Source organism: Aotus nancymaae, unplaced genomic scaffold (genome assembly GCF_030222135.1).
Source record: "Aotus nancymaae isolate 86718 unplaced genomic scaffold, 86718_ANA_hifiasm-v0.15.2.pri h1tg000011l, whole genome shotgun sequence".
NCBI lineage: Eukaryota > Metazoa > Chordata > Mammalia > Primates > Aotidae > Aotus > Aotus nancymaae.
This window is the reverse complement of record NW_026988422.1, coordinates 57645177-57664496: the sequence shown is the minus strand read 5'-3', so window position 1 is coordinate 57664496 and position 19320 is coordinate 57645177. Positions and strand designations below refer to the sequence as shown.

At 43.5% G+C, this 19320-nt stretch overlaps 2 protein-coding genes across 4 annotated transcripts in view; one reads left to right on the top strand and one right to left on the bottom strand.

Annotated features, from left to right (window-relative positions):
* BBOF1 (basal body orientation factor 1) overlaps positions 1–7730 on the bottom strand; it is a 53248-nt gene extending 45518 nt beyond the window's left edge. For both annotated transcript variants that reach the window (XM_021675028.2, XM_021675027.2), the window contains exons 1-2: positions 7578–7730; positions 2995–3223 (exon numbers count right to left, since the gene is read on the bottom strand). In XM_021675028.2, coding sequence (XP_021530703.2) covers positions 2995–3223; positions 7578–7633 — 285 coding nt within the window. In that variant the 5' untranslated portion in view covers positions 7634–7730. The remainder of the gene's footprint in view (positions 1–2994; positions 3224–7577) is intronic.
* A 2794-nt stretch (positions 7731–10524) lies between these two features.
* ENTPD5 (ectonucleoside triphosphate diphosphohydrolase 5 (inactive)) overlaps positions 10525–19320 on the top strand; it is a 50982-nt gene continuing 42186 nt past the window's right edge. Inside the window, exons 1-3 of one of the 2 annotated variants that reach the window (XM_064375031.1) lie at positions 10525–10706; positions 16434–16497; positions 18063–18218. In XM_064375031.1, coding sequence (XP_064231101.1) covers positions 18214–18218 — 5 coding nt within the window. In that variant the 5' untranslated portion in view covers positions 10525–10706; positions 16434–16497; positions 18063–18213. The remainder of the gene's footprint in view (positions 10707–16433; positions 16498–18062; positions 18219–19320) is intronic. The other variant, XM_012438080.3, reaches the window with a different exon arrangement.

Genomic DNA, 19320 nt, shown 5'->3' with positions numbered 1-19320 from the left:
GATACCGTTTACAATGTTTTAGACCACCTTAAGAAAAAATCCAGAAATTCTAAAAAATATACTGGGACAATCCTAAATCATATGAAACAGGTGTGACATTTAATGAGATCATTTTGAGATTAATTCAGTACATCATTAAATTCTCTTAAGGAAAATCTAATTTTGTTCACAATAAAATAGTTTTCAAGACATTTCATTTCTATTATTTCTATAATTAACATGAAATAAGAATATAAAGTTTAAACAAAGTTTAACATAATAACATTTTTCTAGGATATAGCATAATGAGGAACAAATCTATGGGAAAGCTAGTTAATGAGGATATATTTAATCTGCTTTGTTTCTGTCTACCAAGGTTGTTTCCTTTGGTTTAACGGCAATCTATGCTTGTAGAAATTACCCATTTGTGGCCGGGCGCGGTAGCTCAAGCCTGTAATCCCAGCACTTTGGGAGGCCGAGGCGGGTGGATCACGAGGTCAAGAGATCGAGACCATCCTGGTCAACATGGTGAAACCCCATCTCTTATTAATACAAAAAATTAGCTGGGCATGGTGACGCATGCCTGTAATCCCAGCTACCAGCTACTCAGGAGGCTGAGGCAGGAGAATTGCCCGAACCCAGGAGGCGGAGGTTGCGGTGAGCCGAGATCGCGCCTTTGCACTCCAACCTGGGTAACAAGAGCGAAACTCCGTCTCAAAAAAAAAAAAAAGAAAAAAAAAAGAAATTACCCATTTGTTATTGCCAGATGCTGGCCTTTGGTATAAGAAGGCAGATGAGAATCAGGAAATACAAGTGATACTGATGTAGACCAATAACAATGAGCTATTACAAGCCACAAAGCAAAGCATCTAATAAATCTTGAAAATTATTTGTATGGCTGTCTTAAAAACTAACTTTGGAACAATACTTTGTAGAAGGCAATTTAATAATACCTACTATTAGAAGAATAATTTTAAAAATAAAAATTGGCCCAGGTTTGGTGGCTCAATCCCAACACTTTGCAAGGGTGAGGCGGGCAGGTCATTCGAGGCCAGGAGTTCCAGATCAGCCTGGCCAACAACATGGCAAAACCCCGTCCCTACTAAAAATACAAAAAATAAATAAAAATAGAAAAAGCTGGACCAGGCGCTATCATTTATGCCTGTAATCTCAGCACTTTGGGAGGCCGAAGTGGGAGAATCACTTGAGCCCTGGAGTTCAAGGCTAGCTTGGGCGACATGGCAAAATCCCGTCTCTACAAAAAATACAAAAGTATCAGCCAGACATGGTGGCTCACGCTTGCAATCACAGCACTTTGGAAGGTCAGGGTGGGTGGATCGCTTGAATTCAGGAGTTCAACACCAGCCTTGGCAATGTGGTGAAACCCTGTCTCTACCAAAAATACAAAAAATTAGCCAGGCATAGTGGCACGTGCTTGTAGTTCCAGCTACTTGGGAGACTGAGGCAGGAGGATCCTCTGAGCCTGGAGGTCGATGCTGTGGTGAACAGTGATCACATCACTGCACTCCAGACTAGGCAATAGAGTGAGACCCTGTCTCGAAAATAATAACAATAATGAGACAGGGTTTGCTCTGATGCCCAGGCTGGACTGCAGTGACATGACCATGGCTTCAACCTCCTGGGCTTAAGCGATCCTCCCACCTTTAGCCTCCTGAGTAAGTGGGACTACAGGTGTACACTGTCATGCCTGGCTAATTATTTTTTATTTTGTGTAGAGACTGGGTCTTGCTTTGTTCCCCAGGCTGGTCTTGAACTACTGGGCTAAGTCATCCTCCAGCCTCAGCCTCCCAAAGTATTGGGATTACAGGTATGAGCTACCATATCCAGCCTGAATTTCTACTTTTAACACCCACTAGGAGTGTGACTTTGGGCAAGTTACCTGTTCTGAGAGTCAGTTTCTTCATCTGTTATATGGGAATAACAATATTATAGCTACATGGGGTTATTAAAGTAATTAAATAGGAGGTTAGTAAAAGAATCAAATAAGAGAGGTAAAGCACCCAGCACAGTACACTGTAGTGGCTCCAAAATTTTAGTTCCCTTCCCTTTTGCTTTTCTTTTTGAGATGAGAGTCTGGCTCTGTCGCCCAGGCTGGAAGGCAGTGATGTGATCTTGGCTCACTGTAACCTCTGCCTCCTGGGTTCAAGCAATTCTCCTGCCTCAGCCTCCAGAGTAGCTGGAGGACAGGCGCAAGCTGCCACACCCAGCTAATTTTTTGTGTTTTATTTATTGTTTTTTTAAATTTTTTTAAGATGGGGTTTCACCATGATGACCAGGCTGGACTTGAACTCCTGACCTCAGGTGATCCACCCACCTTGGCTTCCCAAAGTGCTAGGATTACAGGCGTGAGCCACCACGCCCGGCCAATCTTTTGTATTTTAGTAGAGATGGGGTTTCACTGTGTTGCCCAGGCTGATCGTGAACTCCTAAGTCAGGCAATCCACCCATCTCAGCCTCCCAAAGTGCTAGGATTACAGGCGTGAGCCACCACACCCAGTCTCCCTTTTTCTTCCAAATATAAAATGATAGCTTTACTTTCAACACTTTAATAAGGTCCAATAAGACACAAGATTCAACTGGCCAAAAAAAAAAAAAAGTTTCAACTTGCTGGGTTCAGAATGTTACCACGGATTATCAGTGAACTGCTTTATAGATTTTTAAAACTAAAAATCAGCATCAAAAAATATATAGATCACATACCATGCTCTTGTCCTTAAAATAAAGTAGATCATAATGTTCCCATATGATCATCAATCTCTATTTGCTTTAGACAAGAAAACATGGAACAAGGATTGAAAATAAGAAAGATTGAAAAAAATAACAGTAAAACCATTCTGAAAAAGTGTCTTGCTTCAGGGAAAGTTAAGGTCAATCGAAATGTCTTAACCATATGGCAATATTTCAAGGAATTAAAAATCTTTGATATATATATAACCACATCAGTATCACCACAGAGGTAGTTAATGAGGCTGAGGAGGCTTTCTACCTACCTACCATATTATCTTTCTCCTGATCCTGGTTCTTCAGGTAACTTAATACAGACATTGTGTCTTTCTCCATTTTACATTGCTGTTTCTTTAAGTCCTCATTATTTTTTGCCAGTATCCGTGAAGTATCACGATACTCAATCCTAGAGAGTTCTGTGACTTCCAACCTGGCCTCCCAAAGGGAGGTATTGGCCTTGGCTCTGTCCACCACAGATTCATCTGTTTTTATTAACTTCCTGCATGGGAAGAGGACATTGACAGTATATGACTATTTATACAACTCTAATATACAGACAGTATATAACTCCATTACTATTACAGTTTTCTTAAATTTGTTTTGTTTGGCATTGCCTGGCACACATGAGCAAACATTGTTGGATGAATGAGTTAATAAGAAATACACATTCAAATTTAAAAAAAGAAATAAATATTCACTTGTATTCACATAAGAGAATTAAGTAAGTGTCTCTTCCTGGAAGAGGGGAGACGTGGAGCAAAACTCAAAAAGACTGGAAAAACAAAGGGAAAAGACAGGATAAGTCAAACTCATTTCATAAAGCTTTCATCTTTTTTTTTTTTTTTTCCTGAGACAGGGCCTGGCTCTGTCACCAGGCTGGAGTGCAGTAGCATGATCTCGGCTCCCCACAACCCCTGCCTCCTGGGCTCAAGCCATCCTCCCACCTCAGCTTCCTAAGTGGCTGGGACTACAGGCTCATGCCACTATGCCCAACTAATTTTTGTATTTTTTGTCGAAATGGGTTTTCGTCATGTTGCCCAGGCTGGTCTTGAACTCCTGGGCTCAAGTGAACCTCCCACCTCAGCCTCCCAGAATACTGAGATTGCAGGTACGAGTCATTGTGCCTGGCCAGCTTTTGTATCATTTCATTTACTTCTTTGATTCTCCCATATTTATTTTATTTAATAGAGATGGGGTCTTGCTATGTTGCCTAGGCTGGTTTCCAACTCCTGGGCTCAAGCATCTGCCCACCTCTGCCTCTCAATGTGCTGGGATTGTACAGGTGTGAGCCAGTGCCCTGGCCTGATTGTCCTGTGGTTAAACTATCTTTTCCATTCCTACTCATTCAGTGCTGGACTTTGGTTCTCTCCACTGCAAACCCATTATCTCTGTTCATTTTATGCATGAGGATACCCATTGGTAGTGTAATCATGATCTCCCACCCACTCACCTTCCACTTTTGAGTTTTTTTGGTTTTGGTTTTGGTTTTGGTTAGGTCTTAGACAAAAAATCACGTCACTAGGACAAGTATGCTAAATACTTTATCAGCTGGTGCCACAGTTCACCAGACTTTTTTCAAGGTCTTGCTCTGTCATGCAGGTGGTAGTGCAGTAGCACCACCACAGCTCACTGCAGTCTCAACCTCCCAGTCCCAAGCGATCCTCCATCTCAGCCTCCTGAGTAACTGTAATTACAGGCATGAGCTAGCACGCCCAACTAATTTTACTTTTTGAGACAAAGTCTCACTCTGTTGCCCGGCTCCCAGTTTCAAGCAATTCTCTTACCTCAGCCTTCCAAGTAGCTGGGACCACAGGCACGCGCCACAATGCCCAGCTAATTTTTGTATTTTTAGTAGAGACGGGGTTTCACCATGTTGGCCAGGATGGTCTCAATTTCTTGACCTCGTGATCTGCCCGCCTTGGCCTCCCAAAGTGCTGGGATTACAGACATGAACTACCAAGGCTGGCCTCCAACTAATTTTTAATAAAACCTTTTTAGGGACAGGGTCTTCCTATGCTGTCCAGGCTGGTCTTGAACTCCTGGGCTCAAATGATTTTCCCCCATTCAGCCTCCCAAAGTGCTGGGCATGAGCCACAATGCCCAGAACACTGGGCTTTAAGGATGCCTGAGAAACCGTAATTATTTATATAGAGGTGGAGAGGAAAAAGGATGGATTCAAAGACTAAAGTGCTAAAGGAAGACATTTTTCAAAATATTTATTGTATGAGCATTAACAAAACACTACCCCTTATATATATGGTAGGTACTATGATACGTAAATATGTACATAATATTTAAGAATATTTCAGCTATTTTTGAATTCTAAATATTTTCACACATATATATATGTGGACCCTTCTACACTGTCACCCTCCACATCCACTTTCCTACTTCTGGTTTTCAGTCCTCTTCCACAGAGGTAATGGATTTGCAGTGGAGAGAATCAAAGTCCCACTTTCACCTTGTGTTCTCTTCAAATTAAGGCTAGCTCTGTTCCCAACCCCTCAGCCTGTTACAGCTGTTGATGTCCCTTTCTGGAATGCTTTAAGCACTAGTGATACACTATCTCACTACAACCATCCCAGTATCAGATCTAAATGGCTGAAAGTATTTGAAGCAACTGAGCATAGTGGCTCATGCCTGTAATCCCAGCACTTTGGGAGGCTGAGATGGGTGAATCACCTGAGATCAGGAATTAAGAGTCCAGCCTGCCAACATGGTGAAATCCCATCTCTACTAAAAATACAAAAATTAGCCCAGCATGGTGGTGGGCACCTGTAATCCCAGCTACTTGGGAGGCTGAGGCAGGAGAATCACTTAAACCCGGGAAGCGGAGGTTGCAGTGAGCCAAGATCACATCATTGCACTTTAGCCTGGGCAACAAGAGTGGAACTTGGTCTCAAAAAAACAAAACAAAACAAAACAAAACAAAAAGAAGAAATTAGACACTCTAAGAGGACCACTGATACTAACTGTAGAAACAAAGCTAGGTTTCTCAAACAATGGGTCATGGGAAATCTAAGGAATAAGGTTTCTTACCCTCAGTGTTCCTCATTGTTCAAGTGTGTACTGTAGAAGCATGGACAAAATCTGAAAACATATGTTAGTGAGTTCAAGGAATGTGATAAACCCTTGGCACTTTAAGTGCTAGACTGTGCAGTTATGTAAAAACAAAAAATATATATATCATAAAAGAATACTTACATTAATACATGGGAAGAAAAAACCTACATATAAGTACGTACATTGGGCTATCATTTTTATTTTATTTTTTTCATTTTTTTCATTTTTTTTCCTTTTTATTTATTTATTTATTTATTTTTGAGACAGAGTCTTGCTCTGTCGCCAGGCTGGAGTGCAGTAGCACGATCTTGTCTCACTGTAACCTCCGCCTCCTGGGTTCAAGCAATTCTCCTGCCTCAGCCTTCCTGAGTAGCTGGGACTACAGGCATGTGCCACCACGCCCAGCTAATTTTTCTATTTTAGTAGAGACAGGGTTTCATCATGTTGGCCAGGATGGTCTCGATTTCTTGACCTTGTGATCCGCCCGCCTCGGCCTTCCAAAGTGTTGGGATTACAGGCGTAAGCCACCGCGCCCGGCTGGGCTATCATTTTATTAACAAAGAAAAGAATTCCCCAAAATATAGTAGTGTTTATCTTCGGATGATGAGACTACAGGTGATTTTTGTTTTCTCTTTTGGTACTTCCCATGTTTCCCAAACTTTCTGTATTGAGTATTGTTGAGAAATGGTGAGTATATGATTGCTGAGAAATGCTGAGTGTATGATAAAATATATTGTTTGCTAAGAACAGTGGCAAGGAAAACCTAATTGCCCGCCCCTAACCCCCCAAGTGGAAAACTACTTGGGGCATTCTAAAGTAGCAAATTACAGTACAGGTATATCATACACCAGTTAAAACAATTCTTTAAGCAGGGAATACGGGACCCTGCCCCCGTGGCTCCCTCGTGGAGATCTGTGGTAAGCAGGCATCAGCTGTCTACCTAGTTTATCTTGGTTCTATGAGAAAACACAGGACACCTGTTTGTTAACAGTATCAGTGGTAAGCAGGCACCAGCTGTCTACCTAGTTTATCTTAGTTCTATGAGAAAACACTGGACACCTGTTTGTTAATAATAATCACCTGTTCAGAGAGACTAACTATGTAGGTCAATCTGTTCGAGGCCCTCAGCCCGGAAGGCTGTCAGCCCCATGAGGCTCTCAGCTTGGAGGGCTGTCGGCCCCCTATGGTCGCACTTCGCTATTCTATCTGGGTGTCTGCGTCTTAATGCCTTCAGCGCCGCCTGGGTGGGCTTCTCTACGCTGAGCTGGTCTCGGTAGCGTATAAATTACTCTCTTAAGTCACTTTACAAACATCTCAAGTTTGGTGTCCTGTGTTCCCATATATGGTGGTGTTGGACACCACATGTCACTCCAATGTGTCCGGAAACCACTTGGGTCCCCCAATAGGGCTAGTAGCAATCTAGCAGCCACTCCAGGCCTGGATAGTGATAGAACATTACCCACCTCAGTGGCTCTGATCAGTTTGGGAAAACCTCAACAATTGCTCAACTTGGCAAAATACTTTAGGTGTCCCCTTTAAACCAAAAGGGATCTCTGAAAAGGCCCAAGGAACTACTTTAACAACCTATACATCCTCTAGATATTTAAGATCAGCTGAACCGCATAGTAGAGATCTGTCAGACTATGGGCATGGGAGCTGTAATCCTCACAAGCCAGGAGTGCCAGAGAGGGTCCGAGTGAGCCAGCGCGGGGTGCGCCAGGTAGCCAGCCCCCGACCCGAAATCCGAGGCAGACCCAGGGAGAGAGGACCCTAGGGCGGCTTCTCCTTACTTCGTGTCTTTGCCTTTGCTCTTGCCTTTCTTTTTGTCCTTTCTCTTCGATGGCATCTTGGCTTCCCTAGGGGCTCCGCTGTAGTCGTTGCCAGGCCGTGGCCGCCCAGGCCAGCTCTGTCTCCAAGGGAACCGGGACGCCGAGCGGGTAACGTCCCCCCTCACGCGCAGGTGACGGCGCACGGAGAGCGCACGCGCCCGTGACGTAGCCCAGGCGCCGCCGCGCGGAGGGCGGGGCGGAGGTCGCGCCTAGGGCCGCGGACCGCCGCGCCAGGGCAGCGCGCGCGCGCGGTGAGTGTACCACAGTGAGCGGCGCCTGAGCTTCTACCAGGGGCTCAGGCTAGGCCAGCGGCACGACGGGCGGGAGGCGGGAGCCGGCAGCCTTGGGCGGTAGTACAGCGTCTTGCGGCCCGGGTGTCTCGGGCGTCGCCACGGTCGGGGCGTCCTTGCCTCAGGAGGTTTAGCCCCTCGCGTGTCCGCCCGTCCCGCCGCGGTGGTCTGAGCTGCGGCCCCTAGCGGTTTTGCAACGTTTCCCGTGCCTGCACGCCGCAGCCAGCGTGGCCGGGGTTGCTTTGCCCTCGCCCCTGCCCCGCCTCCGCCGCTCCCGGCACTACTCGACTCCTTTGCGTTCCATCTTATTCCTGGCTTCTTACCCTTGCTGATTCTGTAAGGGATGGCGCAGCCGACGGACGTCCCAGACCAGACGTTTTTTGATAGGTAGTTGAGGACGTTCCCAAGGGCGGTGGTTGGGGGCGAGGCTGCCAGCCTCCCAAGGGCAGCAGCACGCCAGGGAGCCGAGCGCGGAGGGGAGTGCTGCCACCGTGGTCAGGAGCAGGGTCCTCGGCCCCACTCGGTCCTGTGGCCGACACTGCCCACCCACGACCCCCCATCCCCCCCGGATTCCCATTTGCTTAAACCTCACCCGCCCACAGCCTTCTTTCCTGAAAGTTACATAAAGTTAAAAGCGCTTCAGCTTGCCTCCCCCAAATCCCGAATACACCTCTGAAAAGGCGTGTACTCGCAAGTATTCTCATTTTTCAATGAGAGGCAGGCAGTGAGTCACTAAGGAAGATAATCGTATTCCGAGTGCCAAGCCAATAGTTAGGAGACTTGTGGTTGAAACTCTGCTGTGTTAAACTCCATTTCAAATTAAAAAGTTTATTTTAAACGTCGTTGTAGATCCTTCCTCTCCATTTCTCTGGGGAGGACTTAATCCCTATACCCCCTCCCCTTATTTCCCACTTACATAGTTTCTATTTCTGAATTCTGTGGTTAGAGGGAACATGCCAGTTTGGTAATGATAAGCCCTGTAAACTTTGTTGTTGTTGTTGTTGAGATAGTCTCCTCCTGTGGCCCAGGCTGGAGTGCAGTGGGGCAGTCTCCCGCTCCCTGCAACCTCCACCTCTTGGATTCAAGTGATTCTCCTGTCTCAGCCTCCCAAGTAGCTGGGACTATAGGTGTGTGTGTCACCACGCCTGGCTAATTTTTGTATTTTTGGTAGAGACGGGCTTTCACCATGCTGGCCAGGCTGGTCTCAAACTCCTGGCCTCGGGTGATCCGCCCACCTCGGCCTCCCAAAGTGTTGAGGCCCACCCCTACCCCCCGACTACCCGCCGTAAACCTTTTTATACATACCATCTGCCAGCATGATCATGGCTTTTTCTTTTCTTTTTTTTTTTAAGATGGAGTTTCGCTCTTGTCGTCCAGGCTGGAGTACAGTGGCGTGATCTCGGCTCACTGCAACCTCCACCTCCTGGGTTCAAGCGATTCTCCTGCCTCAGCCTCCTGAGTAGCTGGGATTACAGGCATTCACCACCACGCCCAGCTAATTTTATATTTTTAGTAGAGACAGGGTTTCTCCATGTTGGTCAGGCTGGTCTCAAACTTCTGACCTCAGGTGATCTTCCCATCTCGGACTCCCAAAGTGATTACAGGCGTGAGCCACCGCACCTGGCTGATCATGGCTTTTTCCGACTGTATTTCTGGTACATTTTCACATTCCCATGGGTCCATAGATGAAATCACTATTGAAAAGGTTATCTCTGATACAAAATCTATAATGTTACCATTAATTTTGTACGTTTAAGGTTCTGAAAAAGCACACTCTTGATAAGCTGCAGAAAAGAGAGTAGGGCATCTTCTGTCACATTCTGTATATTTGAAATTTATTCTAGAAATTGGTAACTTTGTAATATGAAAGTCAGTGCAAGACTCCTCATTTGAACATTTACACATTGATTTATAAACATAAAAATTTGACCACAACAAGATTATTAACATATGTATAGTACCTTAGTTATGGTACTTTGTAGTTTCTTGTATTGGTTTTGGGGGTTTTTTGGTGGTTTGAGATAGGGTCTTACTCTTGCCCATGGTGAGTATAGTGGCAGGATCATGGCTCACTACAACTGCAACCTCCTAGGCTCAAGTGATTCTCCCACTTCAGCCTCTGGGGTAGCTGGGACTATAGGTATGGACCACCATGCCTGGCTAATTTTGTATTTTTTGTAGAGACAGGGTTTTGCCATGTTGCCCAGGCTGGTCTGGAACTCCTGAGCTCAAGTGATCCTCCTGCCTTGGCCTTCCAAAGTGCCAGGAATATAGGCATGAGCCACCAAACCTGGCCTGGTTTATTTTATTGTATTATATATGTTTTTTAATGATGAAGTTTGATTTTGTAGATAAAGCTGTTGTGACATGAATATGGCTGAGAGAAATGCCAAGATTTCATACTCTGGTAGAGGTGGATCTAGAGTCTACGGTCTTCTGAATCTCCTTATTTTCTACCAAAGAACTGGATGTTGTCATCTATTGGTGAGCAACAACTGATAGTACAGATAGTAGAGTAGGAAGTTGCTATTTAGCAATTCATCTGGTAGCATTTCCTTCCACAATTACTGGTAGGTGCCTTTATTATGAAATTTCAGGAATGATTTTACTAAATACATTTGCCTTGTTTCATTGTTCAGAACACTAATGCTTTTAAAACTTGGAATAAGCCACTTCATGTTTTGTTGATTTGGTTTTGTAATTCTTTTTCTGTCCAGTTTTCCTTGTTCCTGGTCAACAAAGAAATGTGGAGTATCTCAGCTGAATCCTCATACAGACAAGATCATTATGGTGCTGTTAGGTAGGGCTTGTATCCAGATGTAAGGTAACATCTACACAAGCTTAAAGTTGTAAATGTATTTCAAATGCTCTTGAATGGTGGTTTTCTTTTTTTCCTAAATTTGATTCTCCATTTTTTTGCCAAGTGATACTCATTTTGTTCAACAAGCCATATATAAAATTTAGAACTATTATGTATCAAAATAGATAGAACTTCTGGCTGGGCATGGTGGTTCATATCTATAATCCTAACACTTTGGGAGGCCAAGGCACTGGATTACTTAAGCCCAAGAGTTCAAGACCAGCCTGGACAACGTGGCAAAACCCTGTCTCTACAAAAAAATACAAAACTTAGCCGTGCGTGATGGCATGTACCTGTAGTTCCAGCTACTCAGGAGGCTAAGTTTAGAGCCCAGGGAGGTCAAGGCTGCAGTGAGCCATGATTGTGTCACTGTACTCCAGCCTGAACAACAGTGTGACTTTCTCAAAAAAAAAAAAAAAAAAGGAGGAGGGGAGTAGTACTTCTACTTTTTTCTTCAAGTAGCTCCAAAACTGGGTTTACTTTATAAACTCATCTGTAACTTTATTCTTATTTACCTTAGATGCCATGTTTCTCTTCATAAATCACTCTTGAAATTCACCTTATAGTAGATGCTACTTTATAGGTGGAACAGACTAAGTGAACAGGTTTAGATTTTGTTTTTATATAGCCTTTAGAATTCTAAGTAAATACTTTGTTATCTAAACTGCATCTGAAGGGAATAATCAGTGTTTCTCATGCGAGTTACTTTCTCTTTTTTTTTTGAGACATAGTCTTGCTCTGTTGCCCAGGCTGGAGTGCAGTGACACGATCTTGTCTCACTGCAGCCTCTGCCTCCTGGGTTCAGGCGATTCCCCTGCCTCAGCCTCCCAAGTAGCTGCAATTACCGGTGCCTGCCACCATGCCTGGCTAATTGTTGTATTTTAGTAGAGACAGGGTTTCACCATCTTGGCCAGGCTGGTCTTGAACTCCTGACCTTAGGTGATCTGCCCACCTCGGCTTCCCAAAGTGCTGGGATTACAGGTGTGAGCCACCGCACCTGGTCAGGAGTTACTTTCATCCTGCTTTTTTATTGCATGTGCTACAAATACAGAATTCTACTAAATTGACATTTTCTTGTGATATTAAGACTAGTTCACATCTCTGCAGGAGCATTATAAGAAATCCTGGCTGTCAAGGATTTAATCTTATCAGTTTTAGATAATTTTTTAAATTTAGGCAGGGCGCAGTGGCTCATTCGTATAATCTTAGCACTTTAGGAGGTCGAGGTAGGTGGATCACAAGGTCAAGAGTGCAAGACTAGCCTGATCAATATGGTCAAACCCCGTCTCTGCTGAAAATAGAAAAATTAGCTGGATATGGTGGCACCCACCTGTTGTCGCAGCTACTCGGGCAGCTGAGGCAGGAGAATCACTTGAACCCAGGAGGCAGAGGTTGCAGTGGGCCAATATCATGTCACTGCACTACAGCCTAGGTGACAGAGCAAGACTCCATTTCAAAAAAAAAAAAAAATTAAAACAAATTCACTGTTTTACTTATATAAGATATATTTCCACAGATAATTATTTATTGATTTAATGTATTTGTTTGTTAATGAATGACAGGGTCTCACTATGTCACCCAGGCTGGAGCGCAGTGGTGCAATCGTGACTCACTACAGCCTCAACCTCTGGCAATCCTCCCACCTCAATCTCCTGAGTAGCTAGGACCGCAGGCTCATGCCACCATGCCCAGCTAACTTGTGTTTGTGTGTGTGTGTGTGTGTGTGTGTGTGTGAGTGTGAAGGCTGGGTCTTAGTATGTTGCTCCTAGGCTCAAGTGGTTCTCCTACCTCAGCCTCCCAAAGTGCTGGGATTATAGTTGTGAGCCACCATACTTGGCCATATGTTTTTGAGATGGGATTTTGTTAGGTTGCCAGGCTGAACTTAAACTCCTGAGCTCCTCCTACCTCGGCTTCCCAAGTAGCTGGGACTACAGGCATGTACTACTATGCCTACAAATAATTATTAACTATTGGTACTTTATTTGCAAAATATCCCATTTTTATTAGTTGTCCATCCCAACAGAGCCACAGACTAAAAGTTCTCTAAGAAAACTTACCTGGGCTGGGTACAGTGACACATACCTGTAAATCCTAGCACTGGGAGGCTGAGGCAGGAGGATTGCTTGAGCCCAGGATTTTGAGACCAGCCTGGACCACATAACAACATAACAAGACCCTATCTCTATTTTCTTTAATTAAAAAAAAGCAAAAATTACCCACATTTTGGCCCACTTGTCTGCATTTTCATGTCATGAATCTGTCAAAAGTTCATTCATTTAAGAAACATTTAATGAATACCAAATGTATAAATGTATACCAGCCTGTCTGATAACTTGATGGGAACAGTAAGGAACAAGAGAAGGCCTTGCCCTCAAGTTGTTTACAGTCAGATGTATAAAGCTCTGACCTGGATGTTGATCTCTGAGAATATGCAACCTCATCGTCACCTATATACAAACAAACGCTAAACAGTACCAAGCAGCGATTGATAAAGAAGAGATGGCATAGACCAAGGGTATCCAATCTTTTGGCTTCCTTGGGCTACACTGGAAGAAGAATTGTCTTGTCTCACACATAAAATATATTAACACTAATGATAGCTGAGGAGATAAAAAATAGAATAACAAGATTTCATAATGTTTTAAGAAAGTTTACGAATTTATGTTGGGCTGCATTCAAAGCCGTCCCGGGCTGCATGCGGCCCGTGGGCTGTGGGTTGACCAAGTATGGCCTAGACCCTAAGTGCTATAGAATCTGTAGACATATAAGACTGTTGTAGTCAGGGAAAGTTTATAGAAGGAGATGGACTGAAAGGCGAGGGAAATTTCTCTAGGAAGTTAGAACAATGTGAGCACAATTCAGAGTATCCTTAAAATAGGGAGTAGTTTAACTTGAGCATTGGTTCCTAAAGTGTGAGCCACAGACCACTAGTAGCATCAGCATCACCTGGTAACTTATTAGAACTGCAGTTTCACAGGCCCCACCTGAGAGCTACTGAATCAGAAATATTGGCAATGAGGCCCAGCGATCTATGTTTTAACACACCTTCCAGGTGGTTCTGATGTATGCTAAAGTTTCAGAACCACTAAACTAGAGCAGAGGATTGTTGTGTGGAATGAGTAGGCAAAAAACTTTAAAAAGGTAGGCTGGGAACTCATCGTGAAGGACTTAGAATGTCAGGCAGGGAGTTTGTCTTTTATCCTGCAGACTAGAGCCACCAACTTGTGACTTGAGGGCTGGATTTGGCTCATAGAATGTGTTTTGTTTGGCCTGAATGGTGGGTTTTTGGGGGGTTATAAGTGAAATTGGTTGTCGTCATTTAAAAATCAGCAGATTTGGCCGGGCGTGGTGACTCACGCCTGTAATCCAAGCACTTTGGAGGCCAAGGCGGGCGGATCACCTGAGGCTGGGAGTTCAAGACCAGCCTGACCAACAGGTGAAACCCTGTCTTTTTTTTTTTTTAAAAAAAAAAAAAAAAAAAGCAGATTGATTTTACAAAGAAATCTGTGCTTTCAGCTTACCTTGAAAAATCAAAGACCTGGCAGTATGGGGCCTACATTCCATTATGGTAGCAATTGGTGTAAACAGCAAGAAGCTGCCCCTTTAGATGGGACATACGCCCTCCAGTTTACCATAATCCTCACCAGTTCCTTTTATCTTACACACACCTTTACTCATTTACATTTCCTGCCTGGTCCCTGTGGGTATTTGAGTTTGTAACTTCTGTTGTGGACAGTGGAACATGAATGAAAATTTTGAGGAGAGTGATGAGAGGTATGTATTTGTTAATTTATTTAACATTAATTAAACAGATATGCCAGATTGTACTCTGCTAAGTAATCAGTTTTCAAAGATGAATGAGTCCCAGCTGGGCTTGGTGGCTCACGCCTGTAATCCCAGCACTTTGGGAGGCCAAGGCTGGTTGATCACTTGAGGTCAGGAGTTCGAGACCAGCCTGGCCAACATGATGAAACACCCTCTCTCTAAAAATAAGTTAGCCTCTCTCTACTAAAAATAAATTAGCCGGGCAGGGTGGTGAGCACCTGTAATCTCAGCTACTCCGGAGGCTGAGGCAGGAGAATCACTTGAACCAAGGAGGTGGAGTTTGCAGTGAGCCAAGATCCTGCCATTGCACTCTAGCTTGAGCGGCAGAGCGAGACTCCACCTCAAAAAGAAAAAAAATGTTTACTTTGGAGGCCCTATAGTTAAAATTTATAATATTGGTTGCATGAGTCAAATCCATAATTCAAATCCTTTCTTGACTGTGTAATCTTTAGATTTGTGTTGCATAGGTAAGTTTAACTTTTTTGTTCCTGAGAGGTTAGAAAATAATATATGGCCTGGCATGGTGGCTCACGCCTGTAATCCCAGCACTTTGGGAGGCTGAGGCAGGTGGATCGCGAGGTCAAGAGATCAGACCATCCTGGTCAACATGGTGAAACCCTGTCTCTACTAAAAATACAAAAAATTAGCTGGGCACGGTGGCGCATGACTGTAATCCCAGCTACTCAGGAGGCTGAGGCAGGAGAATTGCCTGAACCCAGGAGGCAGAGGTTGCGGTGAGCCGAGATTGTGCCATTGCACTCCAGCCTGGGTAACGAGCGAAACTCCGTCTCAAAAAATAAAAATAATAATAATATATAAACTCAAATATTTCAAGTAATTCTTTGACCTCAGCCTCCCAAAGTGCTGAGAGGTAAGCGTGAGCCACCAAGCCCCCCACCTCTTGGTACCTTTTAACCACACACTCATGCATGTAAGTAGCCACTCATTGATCATACTGCGGAACATATGGCTGGCATTTTAACAGCAAAAAAAAAAAAAAAAAAAAAAATTACAAAATGCATAAACTAGATTTTATGTACTTTTTTTTTTTTTTTTTTTTGACATAGGGTTTCACTTTGTCACCAGGCTGGAGTGCAGCAACTCGATCTCAGCTCACTGCAGCCTTGACCTCCCAGATTCAAGCAGTCCTGCCTCAGCCTCCCAAGTAGCTGGGACTACAGGCATATGCCAACACACCTGGCTAATTTTTTATATATTTTGTAGAGATGGAGTTTCACCATGTTGCCTAGGTTGGTTTCGAACTCTTGAGCCCCAGCTATCCGCCTGCCTTGACCTCCCAACCTCCCAAAGTGCTAGGATTACAGGCGTGAGTTGTTGTGCCCAGTCTATGTACTTTACTTAACGAATTAGCTCCTTAGTCATTGCCTTCTCCACCTTTACACACACATATACACCAGCTTCTACAGGGGGTATGAGTTGCTTCTCTTGCTTTTGGTGACTTTTTAATAAGCTGGATGTGTGGTAAGAGTGGCTGAGGTTGTAGTTTGAGAAGAAAATATAGGAGAGGAAAAACAGCTGAAGATCATTAGACTACAAATCAGAACATGAGCTTGGTGATCTGGGTTCCAGAGCCTGAACAGATTAGAAATGAAAATGTAGAAAGAGATAACTGAGTCAAAAATGGGCATATTGACAGCAGATAAAAAAAGAAAACTGGGCCAGGCGCAGTGGCTCACACCTGTAATCTTAGCACTTTGGGAGGCCGAGGTGGGTGGATCACAAGTCAGGAGATTGAGACCATCCTGGCCAACATGGTGAAACACCGTCTCTTTAAAAAAAAAAAAAACTGTTCTTATAATTATCCATGTCCATCTTACACAGGTTGAAAAAATGATATAATAGTTGAAGGAACAAAGGAGAAAACTCAGAAGGAAAGAAAAAATTGGTAAGTAACCTATATAAATAATACTTCACTTTTTCATAGGTCAGATTTCTGCAAATTCTGCTTTGTTGTTCCTAGCTGAGAGCTAACAGTAGATGGAAAAGGGTCTGTAAGGCACTGAAAGACCTGTCACAAAGTCCAGTACCCTTATTCTATTGGAGAGGCCCTCATTTGCTTATATTGACATGAAATTCTAATAATTATGGCTCCCTGATTTACATCCTACAACAGATTTAAAAAGAAAATTAGGAGGTAATGGTGGTTTATGGAAGGAGTTGGGCACATGACAACACCAATCAGTGATAATAGCCCGATGTCAGAGGAAACTAGCTTGGAAAGCATAGCAGTCTGGGACCATTTAGAGACAGAAGGGCAAACACTCTTATACAGCTACTGTAGCCCCCGGAAGCATCTCAGGTTTACAGAAAAATATAACTGATAATCATAATCATGACCCTGAACTATAAATATATATAGAGTGTGTGTGTGTGTGTGTATATAAACTATAATTGCCCTGTAGGAAATTATATAATTCACATTGGAAACAGCAATACTCACATACTGCTATCAGTATGCCAATTTTTGACTAGTTATCTCTTTCTACGTTTTCATTTCTAATCTGTTCAGGCTTTGGAACCTAGATCACCAAGTTCATCTCCTGACTTGTAGTCTGATACCCTTAAGCTCTTTTACCTCTCCTATACTTTTTTCTCATTCAAACTACAACCTCAGCCACTCTTACCACACATCCAGCTCATTTTAAAATAGTGTTTGGTAACACTGTTAAAGTGTTAAAGTGGAGCCAGGTGCAGTGGCTCATGCTTGTAATCCCTTGAGAGTTTTAGGACTTGGGAGGCTGAGGCTGGAGGATCACTTGAGTCCAGGAGTTTGAGACCAGCCTGGGCAACATAGCAAGACTCCTTCCTCTATAAAAAATTTTAAAACACATAAAAATTATCTGGGTGCAGTGGTTCATGCCTGAAGTCCCAGCCCTCTGGGAAGTTGAGGCAGGAGGATTGCTTGAGCACAGAAGTTCAAGGCCGCATTGAACTGTGATTGCTCCACTGCACTCCAACCTGGGTGACAGAGCAAGACCGTGTCAATAAAAATAAATTTTTTAAAAAAACCCAAGTTTTTTTTGGTATTTAGAAGGAAAGCATCTTAAAAGCATATTTGGTAGGGGAAAGACAAATTTGGGAAAATGTAATTGTGGAGAACCCTTCTTCCTTCCCTTTATACATGAAATTATCATTGTAATATTTTGATCTTATGTTTTTCATTTTGATTTAACATGTTTGAAGCAGTAGCTATTTTTCAGTTGATAACGAGAAAGGGAAAATATGTTTTTATTCTCTTCCCTCTGTTAAAATCCAGTATAAATGATGCCCAGTGGCACTGATCCTAATGGCAGTTACTCTTCTTTAAATAGTGGCTCCCATGATGGATATGGGTTTGGAGGCAGAGAATGCTTGTCACGTCAGATTATCATTGTGTTTTTTCATTGGGGCAGTATGAACCCCCTCCTGATTGATAGTATCTTCTTTTTTTTTTTTTCTTTGTTTATACAGAAAAGATAGTATCTTCTTATCTAAAGGACTTTGATTCTTAATGAATGGGCAAGAAAAGACCTCCTGATGTATGAAGAAAGAGAGGCAACAATAGCAACAGCTTTTCCCCTGAGTGATTATTGTATTGAAGTCAAGCCTGACACAATGGAGAATGAGGTCATGCACTGCCTGACTCATTTTATTATTACACCCAAATGGGTTCATTGTACAGAATGGGCCTTTTTGACACTTATCTAATGATGTTTTGGTACATAAAGTGACCTGTAGGCTAGATGTGATGGCTCAAAGTGCCTGTAATCCCAGCACTGTGGGAGGCCAAGGTGGGCAAATCACCAGGTCAGGAGATTGAGACCATCCTGGCCAACATGGTGAAACTCCGTCTCTTCTAAAAATACAAAAATTACCCGGGCATTGTGGCGGGCACCTGTAATCCCAGCTACTTGGGAAACTGAGGCAGGAGAATCACTTGAACCAGGGAGTTGGAGGTCTCAGTGAGCCAAGATCAAACCACTGTACTTTATTCAGCCTGGCAACAGAGTGAGACTCCATCTCCCAAAAAAAAAAAAAAAGGGACTTGTTTATAGGAAAGAATAATATATTTGTTGGTAACTACCAGTTGACATCAATTCTCATTGCTTTATTGGGAGTTACAGTATTTTATTTTAGAGTTAGACCTTAAAGAATATATCCAGCCAGGCGTGGTGGTATGAGCCTATAATTCCAGCTACTTGGAAGGCTGAGGCAGGAGGATCACTGGAGCTCAGGAATTTGAGACCAGTCTGGGCACAAGACGCTGTCTGAAAAAAGAAAAAATAAAAGGATATATCATTCGACTAGCCTTCTGATCTGTGAATCTACTCTGGAAACATGGTCAGATTTGGAGCAAGGACCTTCCCTCCCTACCAGTGTGTGACAGCTCATACTGTTGGAAGTTCTTTCTGTTCAGTGTCTCCCCCAGGAGGTGCCATGCTCATTGGTCTCATTGTATGTAAGTCCTTGACAACAATCTAAGAAAAGCTGAGTTAAAAAAAAAATTTCAGGTCAGGCATTGTGGCTTACACCATCCGAGGACTTTGGGAGGTTGAGGCGGGCAGATCATGAGGTTGGGAGTTCAAGACCAGCCTGATGAGAAATCCTATCTCTACTAAAAATACAAAATTAGCTGGGCATGGTGGTACAAACTTGTAATCCCAGCTACATGGGAGGCTGAGGCAGAAGAATCACTTGAACCCAAGAGGCGGAGGTTGTGGTGAACTGA